At 43.0% G+C, this 22064-nt stretch overlaps 1 protein-coding gene and 1 long non-coding RNA gene across 25 annotated transcripts in view; one reads left to right on the forward strand and one right to left on the reverse strand.

Moving 5' to 3' along the window:
• Positions 1-22064, forward strand: part of ZMIZ1 (zinc finger MIZ-type containing 1) — a 510613-nt gene that overhangs the window by 465814 nt on the left and 22735 nt on the right. For 20 of the 24 annotated variants that reach the window (XM_075934736.1, XM_075934735.1, XM_075934734.1 and 17 more), the window contains 8 exons: positions 3717-3934; positions 5635-5833; positions 6833-7123; positions 11555-11737; positions 13267-13441; positions 15131-15317; positions 20275-20485; positions 21810-21915. In XM_075934736.1, coding sequence (XP_075790851.1) covers positions 3717-3934; positions 5635-5833; positions 6833-7123; positions 11555-11737; positions 13267-13441; positions 15131-15317; positions 20275-20485; positions 21810-21915 — 1570 coding nt within the window. The remainder of the gene's footprint in view (positions 1-3716; positions 3935-5634; positions 5834-6832; positions 7124-11554; positions 11738-13266; positions 13442-15130; positions 15318-20274; positions 20486-21809; positions 21916-22064) is intronic. The other 4 variants (XM_075934751.1, XM_075934753.1, XM_075934750.1 and 1 more) reach the window with 3 other exon arrangements.
• The window catches only part of LOC112544318 (uncharacterized), a 119552-nt gene that overhangs the window by 53869 nt on the left and 43619 nt on the right, over positions 1-22064 (reverse strand). The gene's annotated exons all lie outside the window — the stretch shown is intronic.

A 22064-nucleotide genomic window follows, 5' to 3' on the forward strand; every position in this document is an offset into this window, starting at 1 on the left:
CGCCAATCTATGGGGGGCGCCCGGCTCCCGGATCACAGGCTGCAGCATCTTCCAGCGGCCATCCTGCAGCAGCCGCCCGGGGCGGGGGCCGTGTTAATCCCCTCAGTGCCGGCCAGCAGCACCCCTTCCCCCATGGCCGCGAGGCCCTGCACGGCCAGGCTCGGCGCACCCTGCACACGTCCTCCCCCACATGCCAGGCGAGGGGCGGGGCCGCGCATGCACCTTCCCCCAACCCGGTGGCGTAATTAACCTGGCTGTGGGCACCCTGCAGGGCTGGAGCAGTCTCTTGACTGTGGCAGGCAGTTTAGGGTGATGCTTACCGGTTAACCCATTAACCTTTCACATCCCTAGCAGTGTTTCCTCTGCGCGGTGCAGCTCAGCTTTACAGGTGATTAGTCAGCCCTGCCCAGTCAGTCAGCTCCCTGACTAGGTAGGGCTCATTAAGCACCTATGAAGTTGTGCTGCCACACAGCTTGGAGGGAACACTGATACCTAGTGATTATCGGTCCTGAAATGGTTGTTGTAGCGTTTTTCCTTATGTCCTTAATGGAGAATTTATCTCAAGTAGTCTACTGCAATGATTAAAACATTCAGACCATGGAAGAATTGCTAGTGCCAGAATATAACTGTTCTGAAAATCTCTATCCCAGAAAAAATTTGCATTTTTGAGCAAAAGTTTATCTCATATTGGGACGAAAAATCCAAAATGCAAAACTTTTCGCAGGAAGGGATTTCGACAAAATTCGGTTTCAAGAGAACGGGAATGGAATTTTTTAACTTGCATGCAGCTGGCCTGGAGGGTTCTTATTAATTTCACTTTTTTTTCTGTGCAGGCAGAAAATGAAATTGACAGAACCTTCCAGATAAAATGCCAAATGCCATTCACTTGACTCTTCACCTCTTCCCCAACCCCAGGACATCTCTGGTTGCCTGACTGGAAATGTTTTTGTCAATTTTATTTTCTCTTGAAGACAAAATTGATAGGAACCTTTCATGCAGGCATTTTGTTCCAATGGAAAACGGAAAGCTTTCAGGGAAATTTGAAATTTGCTATAGAAAATTCAGTTTTATGGAAACTCCATTTTCCCTTGGCAAATCATTCAAATGGCATATTCCCAACCAGTTCTCTATACCAAAGACTCAAGCCAGTTGAAGTTAAAACCAATAAAAATACTTTCGTTGACCTCAGAAAGTACCAGGATTTAGGACCACACACGGTGTGTGACATTGATCATATCACTGAACCACCTGATGCCTTAGTCTATGTCTATCCTATGAACTAAGGTTGTGATTTTCCTGCTCGTGTAAATATACTTGTGTTAGTCTCATTGAGCAAGCATGAGTGTAAATAGTGACAGATGCAAAGCATCAGAACTGGAGGCAAGGCTGATGTATATTTAGTGGAAACCTGCCTGAAACTAGTACATATGTATTGTGCATTGCTCAGCCAGGCCTGCCCTAAATCAATTTTTGGGGACAACAAATTATCAAACTAACACACTTGTTTGTTGATTCTCCACTTTATCAGCTGGATTCCCCATGTGAAAAAAAAGTCTGTGGTTTCTTATTATAACTTATCAAAAGCTTCAGTGAGGTGGTAGTGATCAGAAATAACTGTGGGCTTAAAAATGGCAAGGAGAGCTTACAAGAAATTAACATACCAAGGTGCATGCAGCACAACTAGTCCTGAACTCATTTGTGTACAGTGTATAGAAATTAGTTAATGTCTGAAGCAGAGCTGTCAAGCGATTTTAAAAAATCATGATTAATTACACTGTACAAAAATTAATCATGATTAATTGCACGGGTAAACAACAATAAAATCCATTTATTTTAAATATTTTTTTATTTTGTTACATTTTAAAATATTGATTTCAATTACAACATAAATACAAAGTGCAAGTTTCTCTTTGTAAAAAAAATGTATTTTTCAATTCATCTCATACAAGTATTATACATATTGAACCTCTCTAATCCGGAACACTGGTCCAGCAACATCCGTGGTCCGGCATGATTTTAGTTAGCCAAATATCCACTTATCATAGGTGTGGTCAAGTCTCCCGTGGTCCCAAAAAGTTTATTTACAGCCACCAGTCCTGGCTCTCAGTGTTGTGTTAAGAGCCCAGTAAGCAGTAGAAGTGTTGGTAATGCTACTAGATAATATTGACCGCCCGTGGTCCTGCAAATTCTCTGGTTCAGCATCATTCAGGTCCAGAGGGAGGGTACTGGACTAGAGAGGTTCAAGCTTTAGTACAATCTCTTTATCATGAAAGTTGAACTTATACATTTAGAATTATGTACAAAAAAATCCCTGCATTCAAAAATAAAAGAAATAAAACTTTAGAGTCCACACAGTCCTGCTTCTTGTTGTTGGAATGATTGTCTGAATAAGTGTGGTTACAATTTGCAGGCGATAATGCTGCTTGCCTCTTGTTAACAGTGTCACCTGAAAGTGAGAATAGGGGTTCACATATCACTATAGTAGCTGACGTTGTAACATATTTACATACCAGATGTGCTACAGATTCATATGTCCACTTCATGCTTTCACCGCCCGCCATTCCAGAGGACATGCGTCTATGCTGCTGAGGGGTTCTGCCTGATAATGATCCAAAGCAGTGCAAACTAATGCATATTCATTTCATCATCTGAATCAGATGCCACCAGCAGAAGGTTGATTTTCTTTTTTTGGTGATTTGGGTTCTGTAGTTTTCGCATCAGAGAGTTGCTCTTTTAGCTCTTGCGAAAGCATGTTTCACCCATCGTCCCTCTTAGATTTTGGATGGCACTTCAGATACTTAAACCTTGGTTTGAGTGCTGTAGCTTTCTCCAGAAATCTCACGTGGATACTTCATTTGCATTTTGTCAAATCTGCTGCAAAAGCATTCTTAAAATGAACAGTGCTGGGTCATCATCCGGGGCTGCTATAACATGGAATATATGGCAGAATGCATGTAAGACAGAGTAAGAGACATACAGTCCTCAAGGAATTAAGTCATTAATGTAAGTAATACATTATTTTTTTAAAGAGCATCATCAGCATGAAAGCATGTCCTCTGGAATGATGGCCGAAGCAGAAAGGGGCGTATGAATGTTTAGCTTATTTGGCAATAAATACCTTTCAACGCTGGCTACAAAAGTGCCATGCGAACATCTGTTCTCACTTTCTGGTGACATTGTAAATAAGCAGGCAGCTGTATCTCCTGTCAATGCAAACAAACTTGTTTGTCTTAGTGATTGGCAGAACAGGAAGTAGGACTGAATACATTCATAGACTCTAAAATGTTACGTTATTTTGTTTTTGAGTGCAGTTATGTAACCCCAAAAATCTACATTTTTAAATTACACTTTCATGGCATAAAGACTGTTCTTCAATATTTGTATGAGGTGAATTGAAAAATTCTATTTTTGTTTATAATTTTTACAGTGCATATATTTGTAATAAAAAATACTAGTATAAACTGAACATTGTACATTTTTTTTATTCTGTGTTTCAATTGAAATCAATATTGAAAATATAGAAAAACATCCACAAATATTTAATAAATGACATTTGGTATTCTAATTTTTCAATCCCAATTAATATTTTGAGTTAATTACATGAATTAAGTATGATTAATTAACAGCTCTAGTCTGTAGCAAACTAACATATTTTACAGCCATAGCTTTAAGTGATCTGAGGGCTTTCTCCTTATTTTGAATATTTCTCTTCATAGGTGCTGGGAAACCCAATGGCAAATGCCAATAATCCTATGAACCCAGCAGGAAACCCCATGGCTTCTGGGATGACTACCAGCAACCCTGGCATTAATTCCCCTCAGTTTGCTGGGCAGCAGCAGCAGTTTTCAGCCAAGGCCGGTTCCGCTCAACCTTACATACAGCAGGGCATGTATGGACGACCCAACTATCCTGGAAGTGGAGGCTTTGGTGGGAGGTAAGGCTAGTCTTGGCGGAGTGGAAATTGGACATGAATAGTTCAGGGCATTGTAAGTTTGCGTAGCAATTTAATGTGTCTTAGGGTCCCTTTGGTTATTTAAAGAGCAAATCTACACAACAGCTGGATGGTGTGATTCTCAGCAGACAAACTTGGGCTAGTTCTGCCCAACTTACTATACAGAAAAAAGCAGTGTGACTCTAGCAATCCACCCAGCCTTGGTACATGTTCAAGCCACCAGGGTCATGCTGCTATTTTTAGCATGCTTAGCTCTAGCAGGGCTACCACATGTATGTTTACCTGCACCGGGAATTGCACCTCCCAGCTGGGCTTAGAAATGCCCCACCTCTTGGTGATTAAGGCCTAGCTAAATTGCATACTGAAGCCATGGCTTGAAAAATCGGCTTGCCAAAGAGCAGGAAATCCATCACTGTACCTGGAAATTAGGTCAATCCATTAGCCCTAACAAACCCCTGAAAGAAAGTTTTAATTAACACAAACACAAGACACAAACCATGGTCTTGAGAATGATTTACATTCCTGATAGTATAACTTCCATCACTCTGTATAGGAATTGAGCTCTGATATTAATAAGGCTATTTTCTTGCAGAGCTAATAGGCAGACCTCTGACAGAAGGTTTGTATCACTGCAGGAATTTATAAAGCAATTCCTATGACTGAAGGATAGGGTTTTGGTCTTTAATGTTAAACTAGGTATTTATTTTGGTGGCGTAAATATTGTTCTTGTGAAAGGAGCCAAATTAATTAGCCCAGGTTATCTACAGAACACAGGTACAAAATGTAAACCTAGGCAGTAAATATGCAAGCTCCCAACACCTATTCCTGAATGCACTTTTACTAGTGATAGTGTAGCTCTGTCTCTGGGACTCATCAGGGATGGGTTCCTAAAAAAGATACCTGTGCGGTACAATAGAACAGCACTGTCTAAGAATGTTGGAGACTACAATTCTGTTTTCATTTCTGCCACTGTGTTGCCAAGCGACCTTGTACCATTCACTTAAACTTTCTATACTTCAGTACAGTTCTTCTGTAAAATGGGCATAGGGTTGACCCGCCTTTTTAAAGATCCTTGAGACCTACAGCTGAAGTACTCTATTTTGATTGTGTATTTTGTGGTCATTTTGTGATTAGTATGTGAACTGGGGAGGCACAGCCAATGTGCTGCACACACAATTCTCCAGAACCACCAAATGACAGCCATCAGTTGCTACTTGTCACAAATGGCCCCTGACGGCCACTTTGTTGAGACCTCAGAGGGGACTGATTTACTTTTCTACTCCTGGAAAAACTGATGCTTTCCACAGTTGAGAAACATAGATGGCTTGTTGTGCAGGAAGCTTGCATCTGATGCTGCTGTACATCCTAACCCTGAACGGTAGATAATCAGAGCACGTATTCTCTGATGGCCTATGAGTCCAGCAGCTTGGTAGAACAGAATGCAAGTTGAACCTCTCTAGTCTGGCACTCTCTGGTCTGGCAAAATCTGTGGTGTGACATGCCAGAACAGCTCTTGCATCCTCATTTACATCCCAGGTTCTCACTTCATGTCACAGTGCATGTTTGCAATAGAAACTTTCTACATGGTTTTGGAACTGTTCCAGATGGCATCAGATGGAGTCCCCAGTCTAACCCCCAAACACGAGGCCCATTTTAATATCCCTTTCTCTCCTCTCCGGTAGCTACCCTGGTGGCCCAAATGCTCCTGCAGGAATGGGGATCCCTCCACACACGAGGCCGCCTGCAGATTTCACCCAGCCAGCTGCAGCTGCCGCCGCAGCAGCAGTTGCAGCTGCCGCTGCCACGGCAACAGCTACGGCTACCGCCACTGTCGCAGCCCTTCAGGAAACCCAGAACAAGGACATGAACCAGTATGGACCGGTAAGAAAGTAGCTCTTGCAAACTCCTACCCTCCTGACTTCTGCCTTTAGAGAGAAGTGAGAGCCGCTGTTTAGTATGTGAGGTATTTAGGTATCTGCTATGTCATGTGTGGGTGTGCAGGAGAGATGGAGAGCAAGAGATCTCCTGTAGAAGGCATAGGTATGTATGCGCTAATGACATGCGGTGGCTAATACATCATCTTGATGAATCTCTGTTGCCTGCACTAGTGATGCATTTGTACTTCAGAGAGGTCATCCTGTAGTTATAAACATTTGTATGCAAAGTTTTATGCCCACTTCAAGCATGATGCAGTATTACTTCCCCTCCTCCCAAACTGTAGCACACAGGTAAGTGCTCCCAAGCTTCATTTTAGGGCCTGTGCTGTTTCTCTAATTAATTATGTTGCTCAACTCGGTTTAATTTTTCTAAATACAATTAAAAAGAAAAAAACACCCTTTAAGGAATTATCTTTGAGAACAGCGATTGGAAACATCCATTTTTGGTGATCCAAGGCTCAACACACAATTCTTCCCGTAATAACTATTAATGAAAAGAGGAATGAATGTTTGATCTGTGGCAGCTGCTTTTCTCACCACTTCCACCCGTTTAGTGTTTCTAAGCATAGAGGATAACCTCGCTAGCATAAATAAAATAAGCTCTTTCTAAGTCAATTAAGGTGAGCTGAATTACACCCACAGAGAACTCTGGCCCATTACCTGGAGGAAGATGACTGGTCATGTCAGTGGATTTTTATTTGCTCATACTACATCCGTTTTGCTCTTACTAAACTATTATTTTTCTCTCTTGTTGCTTTTAGAATTCCAGTTGATTTATTATTATGCAAATAAAACCTCACAGAAGGTTACAGAACATGAAAAGAAAATGCGACATAATCCCACCCCCCACCCCCTGCTAACAAACTCCCCGCTCCCATTTTAAATGCATGTCGCATTTTATTCTTTTTTTTTTCTTTTCTTTTCTTTTTTTCTTCCGTTGAAGGTTTGTTCCTCTTTCCAGATGGGTCCGACTCAAGCTTACAACAGCCAGTTCATGAATCAACCTGGCCCTCGCGGCCCCACGTCTATGCCCGGCAGCATGAACCCAGCAAGCATGGGAGCAGGAATGACACCTTCCAGCATGAGCGGGCCGCCTATGGGTATGAGCCAGCCAAGGCCCCCTGGGATAAGCCCCTTCAGCAGCCATGGACAAAGGATGCCACAGCAAGCTTACCCAGGCCCACGCCCCCAGTCTTTGCCTATCCAGGGCATTAAGAGACCGTACCCAGGAGAGGTGAGTGTTCTTGCTCCCTTATTCACTTTGTCTTCCAAGCTACATTATGTGACAGCTGAAATTCCCCCCAGTGCAGAAAACCTATGTACCACCCTGGTGAGCTTGTGTGCGGCAGGTCCGCCTCTGTCCACAAATTGTAGTCTTGCCAAGGGAGCATTAGCTAAAGCGGTACCTGTTTGCGCTTTTTAGCTGTGAAGGTCCCCAGAGTTCAGTCCCTGGTGTATCAGCCAAGATGGTCACCACCAAGCACACACAGCACTGTGAAGTTCTTGAACCCTCAGAATATTACTTTGAAACCCTCCTAATAGAGCTTAAGGTCATAGATCTTATTCAGACTCTGCACAGAGATGAAATTCAACCTGAATGTTTGAAATAAATTTGTCATGGGCAGAGCATATGCTTTATTTACTGTGGCTTTTTTATTGTTTTAAAGAAATACGAGGCAGCACCTCACATAAACAGCGAACACGTGCAAAACTTTAAAATTCAGATTTACTGTGGCTTGGTTTTCATAGGTGCTGACACTCAAAACTCCTGTGGAGCTCAGCGTCCCTGAAAATTCCCACCTCTTGGCATTTAGGATATTTTCTTTTGGTCTGGAATGAAGACTACCTGAGTTCTTTGCCTGTCTGTCTGTCTATATCTTTTTGCCTCTCCTGGTTTTTATAAGATTAGCATAGGATGCAACCCTTTCCTAAGACATAGCAAACAAATGGCTTACAATGTTTCTTCAGGCAAGCTTGATTGAAATCAATGGGAGTTAGGCATTGAGATGCCTTTGTAAATCCCACCAGTCATCCTCTTTAAGGGCCTATGTACCTTTATACATCTATTCCTTTATCTATAACTTTATATAGAATTATAACATACATTAAACTGATACTACGCTATTGGTAGCGCTGACACTAGCTTTTTATTGGCAGTGCAAGTTTACAGAAAATATACATTGATATTCAAAATTTAACAAATATATATTCAGTTTTGTGCAGTTTTCCTAAATGCAGTGTTTCCTGGCCTATAAATAAATGCAACTGTTGTTGTTGCCTTATACATTAAAAATGACTTACGCCTGCAGAAGTTGCTTATCTCACAAGACTTTTCTACTCCGTAAATACTATCACTCCTTTCCAATGGAGCTAACAATGCATAGTGTGTGATTTTTTTCAGGTGATTATTTTTATCATTATATATCTTATTTTACGCTTTTATGAAAGATTTGGAATCCCTCCTCGCTATTACAATAGCATATTTGTCGTCACAAGTGAAAACAAGAACATTCTCAAGTAATATGCATTTTATAGTGCTATGAAATCATATGTTTTTTGTAATGGCACGGTGTAAGTTGAGTAGATACTATTTATTGATCGATTAATGGAAATTTCATAGAGAAGGTATGAGTTATAAATTAGCTTGGTCCAAAACTATTTTGTTTTTGTTGCAAGTAATCAATATTCATAAATAGATTTGCCATCAGAATGGAAATATTCTTAATTTAACCCTATAGGTGCCGAGCAATAACTATGCCCACTGACTTCCTGTTGGATCACTGCAGGAAAAATGGGAAGGAATTTAGGTCCAGTGGTTAGGGCGCAAGCCTCGGATTTGAGAGGCCTGGGATCAGTAATCTGTTCTGTCTCAGACTTGTTTTGTGACTTTGGAGAGGTCACTTGTTTCAGGGTTAAAGCGGCTGGAGCCACATAAGGATCCTCCCTCTCTCCCCTACTTGATGTATTCTAGTTTTTGGGAAGAGTATTTCCTTTCTCTGAAGCATCAGAGATGGCTATGGCTAAGGATGGGACAATGGCCAAGTTCTGACATGGTATCAAGCAATCTCTCGGGTGGTTGCCTGGCTGGTTTTTGATCACATGCTTAGGATCTGATACTAACTGATACGTGGGGTCAGGAAAGAATTTTTTCCTGAAGTCATATTGGCAGTGATCTTGAGTGGTGGCACGGTGAGGGATAAGCCTTCCCTTGCAGCATAAAACCATAAAACCGGCCATGCTGGGTCAGACTAGTGGTCCAGCTAGCCTCAAATCCTGTCTCTTGACATTGACCAGTTCAAGATGCTTCAGAGGGAATGAGCAGAACAAGGCAATTATCAAGTGCTTGTCCCCTTTATCCACACCCAGTGTCTGCCAGTTGGAGGCTTTAGGGAAACCCAGAGCACAGAGTTGCGTCTCTGACCGTCCTGGCTAATACTCTATCCTCCATGAACTTACCTCGTTCTTTTTTGAGCCCTGTTTAATTTAACCTTCACAACATCCCCTGGTAACAAGTTCCATGAGCTAACTATGTACTGTGTGAAGTACTTCCTCCTGTTTGTTTTAAACCTGCTGCCTATTTATTTCATTGGGCAATCTCCTTTGTTTGTGTGCTTCGGGAAGGGGTATTGACCACACTATTCATGATTTTTTGTATCCCCTGCTTAGTCATTTCCTTTCTAAGTTGACCAGCCCCAGTCTTTTTAATTTCTCTTCATATGGAAATTGTCCATACCCTTAATTTTTTCTCTCTCTTCGCTATACCTTTTCCATATCTTTTTTTGAGGTGGGTGTTCAGCACTACGGGCAGTATTGAAGTTGTGGGCCTACCCTGGATTTACATAGTGGCATTATGATATTTTCTTATTATCTATCCCTTGCCTCATGGTTCCTAATGTTCTGTTTGCTGTTATGACTGCTGCTGTACAGTGAGCAGATGTTTTGAGGGAATTATCCACAATGACTCCAAGATCTTTTTCTTGAGTGGAAATGGCTAAGCTAGGTCCCATCATTTTGTATGTATAATTGGAAATATGTTTTCCAATATGCATTACTTTGCATTAATAAGAGTGAATTTCATTAGCCATTTGGTTGCCTAATCATGCAGTTTTGTGAGATCCCCTCTGTAACTCTTCGCCATCTGCTTTGGACTTAACTATCCTGAATAATTTTGTATGATCTACAAACTTTGCCACCTCACGATTTACCTCTTTTCTCAGATCATTTAAGAATATATGTAACAGCACTGATCCCAGTACAGGTTCCTGGGGGGACCCCATTATTTACCTCTCTCCATTCTGAAGACTGACTTTCTATTCCTACCCTTTGTTTCCTGTCTTTTAACCAGTTACTGATCCATGAGAAGACCTTACCTCTTATCCCATGACTGCTGAGTTTGCTTAAGAGCCTTTGGTGAAGGACCTTGTCATAAGCTCTCTGAAAGTCCAAGTACACTATATCCACTGAATCCCCCTTGTCCATGTGTTTGTTGACCCTCCTCCCCTTCTAAGAATTCTAATAGCATGCGGGTGTGGGTCTTCGCAAGGATTATCCGGGTATATCTCACTCAATCGTTTCCCTGCCATTGCAGTGGTCTCAGGTACAGATGCTCCTCAGTCCCTTATAATCTCTGCTTGTGGCACATAATAGTGTATCTCTTGGGAGCTGTAATACTTTGGTTTGATTTCAGCTATTGGGTTTAGTGCAGGGCTGGGCTGCATCTGGCTGCCTTCTATTTATATCCTACTGCTTGTGCCACCAAATTTCCAGGCAGTGGCTCGGGCACCGATTTAAATGGATCCTATTTAAATGGCTCAAGGCTCCCAGTTGCAGCACTACCCCAGCAGGGGCAAGAACCACAAGCCCTTTAAAATAGCTGCAGTAACCCCAGGACGTTGCCAGGCAACGTGATAGTGGCGGGGCCAGGAGCTGGGAGCCCTTTGTGTTTTTCATTCAAAGCTTCCGGTCCCAGACAATTCTGGGGAGAGCTAGTCCCCATCCCTTCCCCTTCCGGGGGTAGAGCTGGCTCATGGCCACGTACCAAAATTAATTAAGTGTCCCGCTTGCGAAAATTATTGCCCACCCCTGGTTTAGTGTGTAGCCAAAATGTGGTGTGTAGTGGTGTGTGGTATATAGAGGTCAGACTACGTGATCTGGTCATCCCTTCTTGATCTTAAACTCTCTGGCTCTGTCATTTAATATCCCTAGGCCTCAGTTCCCCAACTGTAAAACATGGCGCTAGTAGCCCTTCCCTGTCTCCCAGAATTGTTGTGAACATTACACACGAGATGGTAATGCCCTCAGATACTGTGGATATGGGACTTTAGAACTACTTTAGATAGATAGATGCAAGTGCTCAACTCCTCCAAAAATCTGGCTACTTATTTGCGAGCCTAAAGTTGGGCAAAATGTATGACAGATTTTCAAAGGCACAAATGCTTGGGTGCCCATCTCCGTCTGAACAACTTATAAAATTTGAGCACCTTTGAATGCCGGTATCCCTTGTCCTTCAGAGGCCCAAGTCCAGGCACCCAGGTTTGAAAACGCTGGGCAAGGCTTTCATGAGACAGGGAGACATCAGCCTGATTGCATTTTCATTTTAATTCTGTAAGTCAAAGTTCAGTTCAAAATGTATATCTTGTTTTGTTTCATCTTTCTTGTTAATTAGCCAAATTATGGAAACCAGCAGTATGGACCAAATAGCCAGTTTCCTACACAGCCTGGTCAGTATCCAACTCCCAACCCTCCAAGACCTCTTACGTCTCCCAATTACCCTGGACAGAGGATGCCTACCCAGCAAAATACGGGGCAGTACCCTCCTCCGACCGTGAATATGGGACAGTATTACAAGGTGAGACCTTGGGTTCATTGACTGTCTTGGCCGGTGTCACCGAAAGTCCTCTCTTTCTTGTGAGTGGATAAAAAGAGACCCTGGCAAAACCATTGGATCCCCATATAGGATCTGATTGTATACCATTAAAAGAAATAGAAGTTATGCCATTGTCTTTTTGAATCATAATCAGGCCCATACTATGGTAAGCTATACTACATCATAGTTTGGGGGCACGTCAGGTAAATGGTGGGCAAGAAGTAACAGCGAATGTCAAACTGAGCTTGCCTTGGAGGTTGCACCTTTCTAATCGTGGCAAAGCATGATGGTACTCACTGCACGGTTCTTGGACTAATTAAGAAAATTGCAGGAAAGCTAATAGATCAAATCTGCTTTAAGATTAGAATAGTCAAGTCATTTCTGCTATTGGGTTGTAGGGCCATTATATATAATTCTGGAAATGGGGTTGTTTTGTCATTATTTGCATGGGAGGCGGGAACTGTTTTGAGTGGGTCCTGATTGTGTTATTGAAAAAGAATAAGGAACCCTTTACCACCGAACATCTGTCTTGCACGCAGGCAGGTCACTCGTTCCCTGATGTGGAATGTCTAGAAACATTGCTTTTTCTAAAGCAATTGTTACTACACTGTGGCAGTGGCTGTCCGGCTTTGTCAAGATGAATGCACCAAGAGGCTAGATGCTCAGTGGGTGTAAATCGATGTCACTCCATTGCTGTGACCGACGTTACAATGATTTATGCCAACTGAAGAGTGTTTTAAAAGTGAAGGATTTTATATATTTTTATTCCGATTTATTTTTATTGGCTATGTGCAAGGGGATCTTAGTTTGGATTCTTAGTTATGAGAAGAAAATCGCAACAAAATGTAAAGGGGAATGCTTGCTCTATGGAAATATGCTGCGTGTTTTTTTACTGAAATGTGGATTGAGGTGGTGAGAGGATGAATAGATGAGATGAGCTCATGGAGAAAGGCAGGTACCCCAGGTCAGGGGCGAAGCTCTGAGGTGCAACATACATGATCTGGTGTTTGGGAGTGCGAAAATGGTGAAGACTAGAGCCTGGATGAATGGAGAATTCTGAGGAAGGTTGGTCTGTCAGGATATGGTCTGTCATGCCTTGCAAGCTGTGACGGCTCAGTGACCAGAGATAAAATGCCTCAGCCAAAGAGAAGGTGCTGTAATGTTGACTGTAATGTCCAGCAGAGAGGAGAAGAGTTGGAAAATTAGGGTAAAAGTAGCATAGATCAAAGGTGGAGAACCAGGCACGGAGGCAAGGAAGAATGAAAAAGTGGAGCATCTGTGGTACAAGGCCTTGCAACTTCTCGTCTCAAATGTCAGCTGCTGTGTGTTTTTAAAAGTGAGAAGTAAATGCAAAGAAACCAAGTAATTAAGGTTTTACATTTCTGTTCTCCTACTCAGTACATTTTAAATAGTTTTGGCCCAAGCCAAGTGTTTTATAGGAGTGTGTATGATTAGGTCGTTTTTTTATTTTCAAAATTCAGTAACAGTTTTGGTGTTAATTTATTTTCTAGCCATCAAGGCCTGTACCTGTGGCAAACTACCCTCATTCGCCTGTTCCAGGAAACCCCACACCACCCATGACTCCAGGGAGCAGTATTCCACCATACCTGTCACCTAACCAGGATGTCAAACCACCATTCCCACCAGACATTAAGCCAAATATAAATGCTTTACCGCCACCTCCAAGTGAGTAGCCAGTGAAGCAACTCCTCTACCTTTTACTGTCTCTCCTTCCTCTGCCATGCAAATCACACAACCCAGAAATGAGACTTTAAAAATAGCATCTTGATTGCTACATGGAGAGAAATGTTGTTTGCCAGTTGATGTTTGGTATCAACCAACCACGTTATTCAAGCTACTCAGAGAGGAAGGAAACAGGAAAGAAGAATGTCTGTTTCAAAACCAAGTATTGGAAAATGCCAGTTGGAAAAATCTCTTAAATGTTAAACTTTTAAGGACTTTGCCCCTTAAATATCTCTCTAGTTGATTTCTCAGAATGAAACGCTTAATTTTCATCTGTTATATGTTGTTGCATTTTTTTCTTGTGTATAATCCCCATCATTAGCAATGTGGTGCTATTGGCCAAGGACAAAGCTATTCAACACTACTAAAGAATAGCTTAAAAGGTGAATATTTATTCATCCATGCAGACTAGGGATGTAAAATCCCATTTAATTAGTTAACCAGTTAAACTTTGGGGAGGGGCAGGGGCTGCTCTGGCTGAGCTGGAACGCCCCTACCCACTCCAGGCCAGGCCCACCATGGGCGGGAGCTGCTCCAGCTGAGCTGAAGTAATCCCTCGGGGCGCTGGTTAACTGGTTAACCTTTCACATCCTAATGCAGACCTCTTCATATTCAATAGCATGTAAAAAAAAATTTTATACTCTTTTCAAAGCCACTCAAGCTCACTGCTATGTTTGGCTGAGCACAAGGCAGGAATAACACCATCTCAGTGACTCATACAGTTTGTCTGTGGTGTTAAAGGGACTAAAGAGTGATACAGAGTTAGGCCCAGGGAGAAGCTGTGTATTCTGTAAAGAAAGACTTTTGTATTAGCTCTTTACAACCAGCTGTTTAGGTTTCCTGGAGAGCTGAAAGATGGAGGTTGTTGGCATTGTTTTAGCTTCAGCAGCCTTAGAGAGAGGAGAGTATTTTAGGTAAAAAGTTGAACAGCCCCTTCTGTTTCTGGTGAGTGAAGAAGAGACACAATCTTAAACCCATTGATTACAATGGACAGAGGTGACCTTTTCATACTGCAGGTCTTCCTGCTTCAGAATCCCTTCAAACAAACCTGTTCTTGCAGCCAGAACAGATCTGCAGAAAATATCTGGCCATAATCAATTGTGTATAAAAAGCAGTAATGGGAGACTGAATGGCTAGAGCCTTCCACTTGTAGGTCACCATTAGAAACGAGAGTCAATACCACCTAGTGGCATACTTGAAATGACTTTGGTAATCTCAGTCCCAATTTCTAGGGGAGAAACAGCCACATCACAACAGAAAAAATAGCAACACACTTGGCATTAACTGGCAACCTTAGTGACAGTCTCCGCAAAGAGCCAGTGATTGAATGGGCATGGTGACTGAACTAATCTCTCACAGTGAAAAATGGGCCCTCCACATCAGGTATAAGGCATGTCTGTGGTGAGAGGCACTTTTGCTGCTCCTTTCATAAACCTTAAGCTGGGATGCAAGTGGAAGACATCCGTCTCCAGAGCTGTCAGTCTGTGCTCTTACACCTGCACGAAATCCACTTATACAATTATTTGTCATTTTCTTTTCTATATGTGACTCTATTGGGTTAAACCCAGCAACAGATCGCTGTATCATTTGTCATTATTCTGTATAAATGTACACGTTGTTATCGCACTGCAGATGCTAAAGGGAAAGTTCACACTTTCTCTCCCTCTTCGATCCCAGCCAACCACAACGATGAGCTACGTCTGACATTCCCTGTGAGAGATGGGGTTGTATTGGAGCCCTTTCGGCTGGAACACAACCTGGCGGTCAGTAACCATGTCTTTCACCTACGGCCAACCGTCCATCAAACGCTGATGTGGAGGTAGGTTCGAGCAATGTTGTGAGGCAATCTTGTATGCTAAAAGCAAAATGGTGGGCAAGATGAGCGGTGCTTGGGTCATTCATGTATTTCAATGTTAGGAAGTATGGTCTGGATAGAAAAAAAAAACCCTTTAGCTCACATTTACATAAATTAACCTCAACTTCCAGAGAGTAAAGCACAATAATATGCTAACCATTCTCGCAATACCTTGGCAAGTTTGCTTCTACTTTCAGCTGGAACATGGAGGTGTAAAAGCATTGATTTTAGAGAGGTATTTTAACTTACTCAGACAGGAATGAGCCAAACAATTGGCGTGCAACTTTCCCCACATAACACTGCTCTTTCACCTACAGTAAATAATACTTTTCATCAGAGAGAGAAAGAGAGAACAGTCCCTCTGGATAATCTTTTGCAGCTCTGTAATTCAAATATGCATACAATGATTCCAGATTCTGTGCTGGGTTTGTTATATGTACAAGGAATGAAAAGGCATTAAATCACATCAAAACCAAAACTTTGATTTATTAAGTTTCCAGATGCAATAGGATGGACTTGCTTTGAATCTGTGTTTCTGTGGTTTGGAGAATTTAGTTTCTCATTATCTTGTCTCATTATTTGGAAGTGTCTTAGTTACACAAGAAATAGGATTGGAAGAAACCTCAGAAGGTCATCGAGTCTAGCCCCCTGCCCAAAGCAGGACCAATCCCAACTAAATCATCCCAGCTAGGGCTTTGTCAAGCAGGGATGGAGATTCCACTACCACCCTAGGGAACCCATCCTGGTGCTTCACCACCCTCCTAGTGAAATAGCTTCCTAATATCCAACCTAGACATCCATCTCCCCCCTCCTCCCTGCTGTAACTTGAGACCATTGCTCCTTGTTCTGCCATCTGTCACTACTGTGAACAGCCTCTCTCCATCCTCTTCAGAACTTCCCTTGAGGAAGTTGAAGGTAGTTGAAGGCTGCTATCAAATCGCCCCCCACTCTTCTCTTCTGAGGACTAAATAAGCCCCAATCCCTCAGCTTCTCCTCACAAGTTATGTGCTCCAGCCTCCTCCTCATTGTTGTTGCCCTCCAGCTGGACTTTCTCCAATGTGTCCACTTCCTGCCTGTAATGGGGCCCCCAGAATACTGCTACTTAGCCAGTTGGTCCACAGCCTGTAGCAGTGCTTAGGATTATTCCATCCCAAATGTGGGGTAAATGAAACCTCTTTCCAGTGTGCCTAGAATTCTCCTTCTTCCAGTTTCTCTTAAGAAGTCATCCTTCAAGCCCAGTCTAGGTGGATCATTGGTGTTATGACCTCAGACTTTTCCATACCGGGGACTTCTTTTCAGCAACCTGGAATCTAGCTGTGAGCCCCACTAATTTTGTAATGTGGGAAGGGTGGGTGGCTGTAATTTCCTGGGCATCACAGTTTAGGTTTGACTAGGATACAGATACTTGTTCGCCTGTATGATGTTGGTGGTCTCAGACCTAGGAATTGGAAATGTGAGAGATTTCAAATAGGCTACATCCAGTAATTAATGCTTCTCTTTGAGGTCAGTTATTGCTTACTTGCATTTCATTATCCTGGAGTACTCACAGCAAGAGGGAGTTTTGGCAGTTATTTGCTGGTTCTTATTAATAAGTAATCACCATTGGGGATCGTGCCGGCTCGTTCTGTAGATTTATAGAGCTGCACTAAGGCATGAGGCTCTTTCTTAATACCTGATTTTTTTTTAAGTGCGCTAGCACACTGACTTGGACTTGTATTTAAATTTATTTTAATGAAGGCTCATTAGTAATTTGTGCTCAGGTTTGTCACCTTGAAAACCTTGTGATGAGCGGGCCGGGGCAGCTTGAACACTCACAAAAAAATGGAATCTTGTGTCTGTCACTCTTACCTCTCTTATTTTTCTCTGCCTGATCAGTTACACCCACATGGAAAATGCCCAGACTGCGTCTCTCCCGTGACCAATCAGCTGTGTGTGGAGCATCAGTTGTGTTAGTGTTTCTTGTACAAACACCTCAGCAAAAAGAGAATAGATGTTAGGTGGCATTAAGAGGTTTTGCACATAAAGAAGTAATATGAGGCTTACTTTGGACTGCCTGGATACTAATACATACATTAGTCACATGTGAATTCTAGACCAAACCTTTAGATTTTTAACAGAGAATGATGGAATTGGGCCAGTTGTGAACATTTTTTTACTAATTAAAATATCAAGTAAAACATCCCTCTCATAGTCACACAGCTGATCGCAACACAAGTTGGAGTAGTTCTGGACAGCGATATAGTAAATTCAGGATTCACTGGTCTGGCGTCTTTACAGGCAGGCCCGGCCAAAGAGTTTGCAAGGCCCAAGGCAGAACGCTGTGTTTGGCTGAGCCGAACGGCTCCCAGTCAGGGCAGCGAGAGAGCGGCCGGGTGGGTGAGGCTGGGAGCTGGGCAGTGCGGGGCCCTGAATGCCCGGGACCCAAGGCAACCACCTCGCTCGCCTTGCCCAAACCCCAGGCCTGTTGACAGGTCCCCTGCTCCGTCAGTGATGACAAACGTTTGGCTGCGTGTGTTTCGTGTGCTCCCTGGGTATATCCTGCTGGCTCTGCACAGGTAGCTAGCATAATAGACTTCACGAGAACCCCCAAAGACCACCGACTCAGATAAGATATGAAGGCACCCAAGTCATGTTTATTGTTGAAAGAAGTACATTAATAGCTGTCAGTAGCCAGATGGCCTCCAAGCCCCTACATATTTGTACTTGGGACAGTGGACACAGCTCATTCAATTGTATGGATTTCAATAACGCCCCTTAGGCCAGCCAAAGAATTATGTCGAAGTACCCCAAAATTTATAAACAGAAATGAGCAATCTATGATACACGCCGTACTTATCATCTTACGCATTAATGACATGTTTGATACCTCCCTTTGTACTTTCCTCCAAAGCATTCACTACCCCTTGTTCTCCTTTCACTCTTGCTGTTTCCAACTATTTTATCATGTACTCAACTGGTTGTCCTTGTACTGTCTTGGTGGCAAGTATTTACATACTTCATGTACTTCTATCCATATTAACAATGCTAGTGTTGAGACTTGCAGGCACACATTTGCTTTTGACACGGCCTGTCTGTTCCTCATAGTATAACTCTTGCTTACTTTGGTTCAAGCACCAGGCCTACGCTTCAGGCCCTTTCTTTCTCCTACACAAGTATTTTTCTCCCTATTGCATGCTCTTACAGGAAGCAAAAGAATGAAGACAAGATCAACCAGGATAATTTTGCCTTAAAAATGGATCCGTTATTGCTCATCACAATTCATGTATTATGTATCTTTGTGGGGCAGCTTCACTAGCACCCCAAATTCTCCACATTTCCACTCATCTCTGTTTGGCTTTGGACAAACTGTTTAAGGGGAGGTGGAAAAAGCATTTTTGTCCATTATAGTTTCTATATAATACACGAAGATTCTTCCTGGTTTTTTAAATCTACTTGTTTTGAAGTTAGGGATACCAGGTCCCTGCTTCCCTCTTTTATTTATTGTATTGTTTTACATGCTAACTAGATTTCTGTAGGTTCTGAATAGAGATATCACTTGAGATCTGCACCTGAATTGCTGCTTTCCTTCCTCCAAAATAAAGATCCTAACCTAAATCTCCTGAATTTCTGAGTATGATCACACCAGCGGTACAAGACCTAAACCACAACCTTTACAGAGAAAAAACTGAGTACAAATGATCTGAGCCTTCAATAAAAGCGGTCTCTAATGAGGCTGCCCAGAGTTTAAAAAGAAAATTATCAGATACTAAGAAGCAGGGTCAGCACAAGGCCTCTAGTCTTAGACTCTCTAACAAACTGCTCTCTCTTCCTACCTTCACCTCTATTCATGTCCTTCAAAGATCTTACAGGAGATCCCTGCAAAGAGAAGGAAATGAGCATCTGATGTTTCTTACGTAAAAGACGGCCAACAAGTGACTGTATGGCAGTCTTTGTCTGTAATAAACAAAGATTGAAGGACAGACCACCAGAATTTCAGTGTAACTATCCAGTCTACATTTAACCTCTCTGTATGTTAGTTTACCCATTTGTAAAATGAAGTTAATGCTGATGTGATGGGGTGCACATGTGCTACTATCTGCTGCTCTATTTGCTGAGGCCTGGTCTACGCTTAAAATTTAGGTTCACCTAGATACATCATTCAGCGCTGTGAAAAATGTGTTGTGCTCTGTGCAACATGGCTAGGTCAACATAACCCCCACAGTAGATGCAGCTAGGTTGATTGAAAAAAACCGTCGACCTAGCTGCCGCCACTCAGAGAGGAGGATTATGAAAACAAGTTCCATCAGTATTGGTATGACATTATTGCAACCCTCTAACTGTCACTGTAGCTGCTGTAGTCTAGATATATCCTCAGTTACTTAAGGGTTAACTTCAGCTCAGCTTGCTAGATCACCAATGGTTGCTTTGGACATAGAAAGGACCTTGTGCTTTTAGGTAGGTTGGCAAGGATTCTGCAATTGAGATGATCCCCAGCGGGGTGAATTCTTCTGCTTACTCTCTGAATGTGTTAACTTGCTTTATTTTCTTGTTATAAATTCTTAACGCTTGAGGAAAGAGCTACCTGACTACAGTTTTTTTTCTTTCTACTGAGTCATTCCACCGACTTACAGCCCACCATTGTAAAGCACTTTGAGATCTTCACATGAAAAGTCATGTACAAGTGTAAAGTATTATCATTATTATTATTCTCTCAAATTTCAGATGTGTGATCCATCCTGTCTTGTTTCTGTTAATGGCTTTTATGGGGAGGATAATTTATGCATTTATTATTTGTAAGGTATTACGGGGGGTGGGGAATTGAGCAAAGCAGAGCTAAAGTGAAGGGAGTAGGATGGCATAGAATTTCTAGCATCCAAACACCTTTACTTCCTTTACTATTGTGAAAACAGACTTTAAGATGGGTTTGTGCCTTGCGCAACAGGTCTGACTTGGAGCTACAGTTCAAGTGCTACCACCACGAAGACAGACAAATGAACACAAATTGGCCAGCATCAGTTCAGGTCAGCGTTAATGCAACTCCACTTACCATTGAACGTGGCGACAACAAGACGTCTCATAAACCTCTGCACCTGAAGCACGTCTGTCAGCCGGGAAGAAACACAATTCAAATTACAGTCACAGCATGTTGTTGTGTAAGTACATGGGGCTTGCTGCTGCTGCTGACTCCGAGGGTCTGTGGTATAGGAAGGAACAGCATAGAAACACATAGTTCTTTCCTCCCTCACTTGGATTTTCCTCCCATTGTTGGGAGCAGGGAGGAGTAGCACTAGGGACATGACAGGGCCACAGTGATAGTGCTAAAGACCTCGTCATATTTTGCTGTATAACTGGGGCTCTTGTGAGTGCTCACCTCACACCAGGCAAGCTCACAGACTTGCCAGGCCCCTGGACAAGGGAGGGGGGCCTGGCTCTATGTTCGCAGAAGGGCCTTGGGCTTTGAGTGGAAAGGCCCTCAGCGCCACCTAGACCTTCTTCCTACCTCCCCTTCCTTCCCCCCTTCCCCCCCTCCAAGCTCCACTTGGGGCTTTGCAAAGTTCCAGCGGCGATTTAAAGCGGCCCTGCCAGTGTGTCTGGAAGGACTCTCCCTCGAAGGGTCAGATCTCTGCCCATTCGGTGCTTGCCTGTCTTAACAGTTCTGACTGCAGGGGGCATAGTGTGATGGCGGATGGTTTTCTTGCTGTGGACACTTGTCCACTAGGAATTGGAGTGAGGCCAAAATTGTATTTCCTACAGAGCCACCATGACTCTGGGCAGGGTTTAAACGAGCGAGATAACGGAGAAAGGCTCATATCCTATTACTTAATCCACTGAGCCATGCAACTCGCCTCCCACTGGTAGTTCTCACTTAGCATAGATTGTGTTTTTAATGGAGGGGGCTGCACACATCATACTCTGGGCTTGCTGCCATTTCCTTGCCGCTGGCAAGGGCACAGAGTCTAGGGACAGCTTTCCTAGGGTCAAAGTAGGACAGTTTGTGCCTAGTGCCTAGTGTTTTACTTCAGACTTCTTCTGCCCTGCTCAGTACCACGTTCCTTGTCTCGTGCCCCATGGTGTATGAGGGATCCCTTATTGAATGGCTGGGAGGAGAGCTCTCAGTCAGTCTGAGTGCAGGGTGAGTGGACGGTAGAGCAGTGGTAGAAAATCCAGACCTCACAGTGACAAAACCCAGAAATAACGGTTTATAGCATCACATTGTGGACTTTAACAGGGAAAATGGTGAGATGAATGTTTCCTTTTCTTAACAGCAATGTAGCCAGGTGATAGGTGTTCCGCAATCCTAGATCGTGCTTCAAAATCTCCTTCAAGGAAGTATGTTCATTCAGATGTGCAGGGTTCCCACTAGGCTCAATGCAGAGCTGCATACATGCATCCAAGGGCAGATCTCTGCTCCACCCAGTGGTCTGTAGCAACCTAACAGGTTTGGTTCTGTTGGTAACGCTGTGATTTTTCTTGCAGTCACACTTGTTCGTGTTGCAGTTAGTGCACCGGCCATCGGTTCGTTCTGTGCTTCAGGGCCTGCTGAAGAAACGTCTCCTCCCAGCGGAACATTGTATCACTAAGAGTGAGTTGTGTGTGTGTGTGTGTGTGTGTGAATGTATTACAGAGACCAGGTGGGTGAGGGATTATACTTTATTGGACCAGCTTCTGTCAGTGAAAGAGGTGAGCTTTCGAGCCATCCTGAGCTCTTCTTCAGCTAAAATAATGTAACCC

Source organism: Pelodiscus sinensis, chromosome 8, assembly GCF_049634645.1.
Source record: "Pelodiscus sinensis isolate JC-2024 chromosome 8, ASM4963464v1, whole genome shotgun sequence".
Lineage (NCBI taxonomy): Eukaryota > Metazoa > Chordata > Testudines > Trionychidae > Pelodiscus > Pelodiscus sinensis.